A 6304-nucleotide genomic window follows, 5' to 3' on the forward strand; every position below is an offset into this window, starting at 1 on the left:
AAAAAAAAAAAAAAAAGAAAGACAAAAAAAACATTATAAAAAGCGACATTGAACTAACAATGTTAGTTGGAGACCTTTTGCATGTCATTTTGCTTAAAGTTGCAGTTTCTAAGAACCTATTGATGACATTAAGTGAGGGCTTATTGTAACAAAACAACACTGAACAAAATGATGTCATTCAAGAACCTGCTGTATTTGTCCTCTTGGAGCCCGTCTAGCAGGGGAGATTGACAATAAACAAATTATGCTAATATAAAAGTACAGATTGTGAAGAAGTACCATGAAGGAAAAAAGTCAATGGTGCTCTTAGAATAAAGACAGTCTTGAATTAATGGGGGATCATGATAGACCTCTCCTAAGAGGTGCTATTGAGGCTGAGACCTGAAGGATTAAGTTCAGGGAAAGAGTGGGATGAAGAGCCTCTTAGGTGGAGCATATGCAAGGTCCCATGCTCGGAAAGAACTTGGCCTCTTTGAGGACCTTTGGAGTATTTAAAGCAAGGAAGAGAATGGCTTAACATATGGTTGGAGAAGTAGGTGAGGCCAGAGTGTATGGTTCCTTGCAGGCCATGATTAGGAGGATGGGTTTGGCCTTAAGTGTAATGGGAAGCCATTGAAGAATTTTAGGCAGGAAAATCACATCTACTTTAAACTTTTAAAAGATTACTCTAATTATTATCTGGAGAATGGATTGGAAGGTGAGAGTAGAAGCAAACAGGTTGGTTAGGAGGCTTTGTGGTACTCTAATAACAGGATGGTAACTTGGACTAGGTGGTAGCAATGGAGATGGAAAGAATATAGATTTTTAAACTGCAATAAAAATATTCTTATAACTGCTTGAGATGTAACTCACATACCATACAATTCACCCATTTAGGCTGGGTGCAGTGGTGTACACCTGTAATCCCAGCACTTTGGGAGGCCAAAGTGGGCAGATGGCTTCAGCCCAGGAGTTCAAGACCAGCCTGGGCAACATGGTGAAACCCCGTCTCTCCAAGAAAACATACAAAAATTGGCCAGGCGAGTTGGTGTGTGCCTGTAGTCCCAGCCACTCAGAAGGCTGAGGTGGGAGGATCACTTGAGCCTGGAAGGCAGAGGTTGCAGTGAGCAGAGATCCCACCACTGCACCCTAACCTGGGTGACAGAGTGAGACTGTCTCAAACCCCATCCTCCACCCCACAATTCACCCATTTAAACTATACAATTCAATGGCTGTTGGTATATTCAGAGTTGTACAACCATCACCGCAGTCAATTTTGGAATAGTTTCATCACTCGAAAGAGAAACCTTGTATCCATTAGTAGTGACTCCCCATTTCCCTGGAACCTCTCCCCTGCCCAGCACTAGGCAACTACTCATCTACTTTCTACGAATCTACTGCCTATTCTAGTTATTTCATACAAGTGAAGTAATTTAATACATGGTCTTTTGAGTTGGGCTTCTCTCATTTAGCATATTTTTGGGGTTCATCCATGTTATGGCATGTGTCAGTACTTTTTTCCATTTAAGATTAATATTCCATTGTATCAATATACCGCATTTTGTTTATTCATTCATCTGCTGATGGACATTTGGGTTGCTTTCACTTTTGGCTATTATGAATAATGCTGCAATGAACATTGATATATTATAGAATATATTTCAAAGGTAGAATTGAGGAGTTGGGTCAATTACTGGGTGTTGAAGGAGAAGGAATCATTAAGGATGTATGCCAGATTTCTAACTTGAATGCCAACTATATTTTTTCAAAGCCACAAGAGAGTGTACAGAGTGAAAAGAGAAGAAGGCAATATAGGCTAAATGAGGGTCAAGTAGCTGTATAGAAAATGTGTGCTGACTCTAACCTTATACTGTTGAGGTTTACAATTTTAAAGAGACTGGAGTTGGTATGAGGATGGGCTTAGCATGGTGCCCTTAAAGTACAGGCACTACTCCCCATCCCCATCCCCCAAGGCCAGGGGAAGTTTTATGTTCTATATAGTCCCTTCCTCTCAGCAAATCACTTATCCAAGTACTGCTTTAAAACAATCAGATGAACAGTTAATGCCAAGATTGTTTTAGTACCCACCAAACATCTTTGTTTTCATCAATGTGAGTACAGTTGTGTGCTGTATGATAACATTTTGGCCAATGACAGACTGCATATATGATAGTGGTCCCATAAGATCATAATGGAGCTAAGAAATTCCTGTCACCTGGTGACATTGTCACCATCATAACATAGCACAATTACTTAATTTTTTAATAAATTTAGTGTAGCCTAAATGTATAGTGTTTATATAGTCTACAGTAGTGCACAGTAATGTCCTGGGCCTTCACATTCACTTACCACTCACTCACTGACTCACCCAGAGCAATTTCTAGTCCTGCATGCTCCTTACCATTTTTTTTTCTTTTTTTTTTTTTGAGATGGAGTATCGCTCTGTCACCAGGCCAGAGTGCAGTGGGGCGATCTTGGCTCACACTGCAACCTCCGCCTCCTGGTTTCAAGTGATTTTCCTGCCTCAGCCTCCCGAGTAGCTGGGACTATAGGCACCTGCCACCATGCCTGGCTAATTTTTGTATTTTTAGTAGAGATGGAGTGTCACCGTATTGACCAGGCTGGTCTCGAACTCCTGAGCTTGTGATCTGCCCGCCTCGGCCTCCCAAAGTGCTGGGATTACAGGCATGAGCCACCGCACCTGGCCCATTTTTAATTTTCTATACTGTATTTTTAATTTACTTTTTCTATGTTGAGATACACAAATACTTAACATTGTGCTATAATTGCCTACAGTATTCAGTGCAGTAACATGCTCTACAGGTTTGGAACCTAGGAATGATAGACTATACTGTGTAGCCTAGGTGTGTAGTAAGCTATACTATCTAGGTTGGTTTAAGTATACTCTATCATGTTTGCATAATGACAAATCGCCTAAGGATGTATTTCTTAGAACATAGTGCCTTTGTTAAGTAACACATGACTATAGTTAGTATTGAGGAGCAGCATAGAAATGTAGCTGTAAACTTTATTTACTCAGAGTCCTTTAATGTTAGTTCATTTACCCAAATTAGATTTAGTGGGTATCTACTTTAAGCTAGGCTCTGCAGGGAGCTATGATATACTTATGATGTAGTTCCTGCCTTCACTTGGGGAGAAATTGACAAGATGGGTAGGGACTTAAAGGAATGAGAGACTGTCCATGGATATTAAGGAAAGCTTCATGAAGAAGATGGTGTTTGACTGGGGCCTTAAAATATAGGTAGGGTTTTAATGAGGAGATAGAGAAAGGAGTGCATTCCAGGAGAAAGCAGCAGGCACATTGGCTCAGAGGTGGTGATGCCAGAGTGAAGAGTTTAGATTTTTGGTGCAGGTCATAATGAGCCTTCAAAGCTTTTTTACCTGGGTCGTAACTCAGGAAGATTTTTATAGGAGAAAGTATATAGGAGAAATTGGAGTGGGTACAGCCTAGAGCTTCAAAAGTGCAAGTGGCAGAAGCAAACAGAACTTAACAATTGATTGGATTTATACGGCAAAAAGGGGAACAAAGATGAATCCAAAGCCTGGGCAACTGGGAAATGATGTGCTGTTAACTGAAATTAGGATAACAAAATGTGGATTTGGAAGGATATGTGGAGAAGTGCTTTTGAAAATGAGAAATTGGAAAGAGGCCCATACACAGAAATGATCATTGAAGCTGTGGGGCTAGTTGAGTTAGCCTGGTTGACTGTTCAGCAAGAAGTCTTAACCTAAGGAAAAACCTATCTTTAGTGGGTGGTGGGAAGAGAAAGAGCCTGCAAAGGAGAAAGAACTGGAGCAGTCAGTGGTTGTAATTGTGGTCAGTCAGGGGCCACTCAGCAACTGAATGAGAAGAGCCTCTAAGTTACTGCGGATAGCAATTATTGTGGCTTGGTAGGTGATGTGCAGCATAGGATTGTTTCATAATAGTCCTTTCAGTTCACAGACTAAAAATTCATTCTGGTATGGGGTGTTCTGAAATGAATAATATTCAAAAACAACCTTTGTCATAAAGATGGCATATATCGCTGAATGTTATTGGTCACTTTACCATTTCAAGTTAAAAAAATTAAATCCTATACCACAAAATGTTCAGGGTTTCTGACTTAGAAAGAATCATCAGGCTCCTGATTGGTCAGGACTCTGACTCAGTTTCTAAGTGTCTCATAATGTGGTAAGAAGCAGCTGGTAAGACTGTCTAAAACCCATGGTGTTCATTGGGACAAGAGGGTATCCCAACTGTTTTATCATCTGATTCTTAGGATATGGCTATAGAGAGATTCCATCTCCTTTGCCCCTACAGTGAGCTGTGACCTCTGTGTATTCTTTACAGAAGCACAGATTCTTAACAGCGAACATACTGGTTTTTGAAAAAGCATATTCAGTTTTAAAGGTTGATATGGTTTGGCTGTGTCCCCACCCACATCTCATCTTTAATTCCCATGTGTTGTGGGAGGTATCTAGTGGGAAGTAATTGAATCATGGAAACAGGTCTTTCCCATGCTATTCTCATGATAGTGAATAAGTCTCATGAGATCTGATGGTTTTACAAAGGGGAGTTTCCCTGCATAAACTCTCCTCTCTTTGCCAGCTGCCATCCATGTAAGATGTGACTTGCTCCTCCTTGCCTTCCACCATGATTGTGAGGCCTCCCCAGCCATGTGGAACTGTTAAGTCCATTAAACCTCTTTTTCTTCCCAGTCTCAGATTTGTCTTTATCAGCAGCATAAAAATGGACTAATACAAAGCTGCCTTTCATAAATTGGGCATAATAAAGGACAACATCATGGCCACAGCATTGTGCATGCATTCTTGACTGTGGCCAGTATTCTTTGGAACATTCAAGACTAAGATAACCTCAAAAATGCCAAATAACAATAGTTCTTTTGGGTTCATGTAAATAAATTCTAGATCAAGTAATGGGACTTCAGATTTCAAATGAATATTTCATGTCTTTCTGCCTCTCCCTACAGCTCATTTCTCTACAGGAAAAATTGCAGCGTTTTCTGAAGAAGTGACGAGAGCCATTAGCCTGGCACACAAACCTTGGATTCACCATCCAAACTGAAGACTGGATGAAACTGTGCATGTTTCTGTCCCTTCAGCTGCCTTATGTTGAATCAGTTATATTTATCTGTACCTTTTTTGCTACTTTTAATATGCTCAAGGTTTGCAGTCATGTAGAAAAGAGCAATATAAAAAATGATAGACTTAGAGATCCCATTCAGCCATGACTTTCTCTTTATCAACTTGGGAATTATTATTATTAATTTAGAAATGAGTCCCTTCAGCTGCCTTATGTTGAATCAGTTATATTTATCTGTAACTTTTTTGCTACTTTTAATATGCTGAAAGTTTGTAGTCATGTAGAAAAGGGCAGTATAAAAAATAATAGACGTAGAGATCCCATTCGGCCATGAGACTTTCTCTTTGTCAATTTTGGAATTATTAATTTAGAAATGAGTCCCTTCAGCTGCCTTATGTTGAATCAGTTATATTTATCTGTACCTTTTTTTGCTACTTATAGTATGCTCAAAGTTTGTAGTCATGTAGAAAAGGGTAGTAGAGAAAATAATAGACTTTGAAATCCCATTCAGCCTTGAGACTCTCTGTCAATTTGGGAATTATTATTATTAATTTAGAAATGAGGTCTTTTTAGGTTGCCCAGGCTGAAGTCAGACTCCTGGGCTTAAGGGATCCTCCCACCTCAGCCTCCTGAGTAGCTGGGACTACTGGTGTGCACCACCACACTGAATGAGAATTAATTTTATTGCTTCTGTGCTATGGTACCAGCAGATGATTCGGCCATGCTTCCAAAAGCAGTCTAGTCTAGAGGCCATACAGCTGGTTGGTTTGCATATGTTTTAGCTTTTCTTTTAGTTTGTAATATTTCCTAAAACATACAGGAAAAGATGAGGTAATTTCTACTAAGCACTAGGACCTGCCACAGTGAATTTAAGTGCCTACCTTGCAGCAGTTAATACTAGATTGTGTCATGTCTCTGTTCAGGTAACAGGGTTTCATTCCTGCTCAAGGATGATTTATTGCTGCTTCTTATGTTTGTTCTGTTGTTTTTAGGACTGGAGCTAGTTGTTATTCACCAGCTAAGAGCAGAGATGAAGAAATTATGAACCGTTATCCTTATTCTGAGCCTTCCCCTCTTAAACCCCATCAGTTAAGGTTAGGAAGAGCAAGCTGCCATAATGCATATGAAGACTTCTTTAACAATCTTGTTTGTTTTTTTCCCAGGTATATTATTACTGTTTTATGCTCTATGTTCTTTAAGCAATAAATAAATTTTTCCTTT

At 39.7% G+C, this 6304-nt stretch overlaps 1 protein-coding gene across 1 annotated transcript in view; it reads left to right on the top strand.

Annotated features, from left to right (window-relative positions):
• Positions 1–5455, top strand: part of TAF7L (TATA-box binding protein associated factor 7 like) — a 27223-nt gene extending 21768 nt beyond the window's left edge. Inside the window, exon 12 of the mRNA XM_037730433.1 lies at positions 4971–5455. Within this exon, the coding sequence (XP_037586361.1) occupies positions 4971–5015 (45 nt within the window). The 3' untranslated portion in view covers positions 5016–5455. The remainder of the gene's footprint in view (positions 1–4970) is intronic.
• The last annotated feature ends 849 nt before the right edge of the window (positions 5456–6304 follow it).

Source organism: Cebus imitator, unplaced genomic scaffold (assembly GCF_001604975.1).
Source record: "Cebus imitator isolate Cc_AM_T3 unplaced genomic scaffold, Cebus_imitator-1.0 Scaffold343, whole genome shotgun sequence".
Lineage (NCBI taxonomy): Eukaryota > Metazoa > Chordata > Mammalia > Primates > Cebidae > Cebus > Cebus imitator.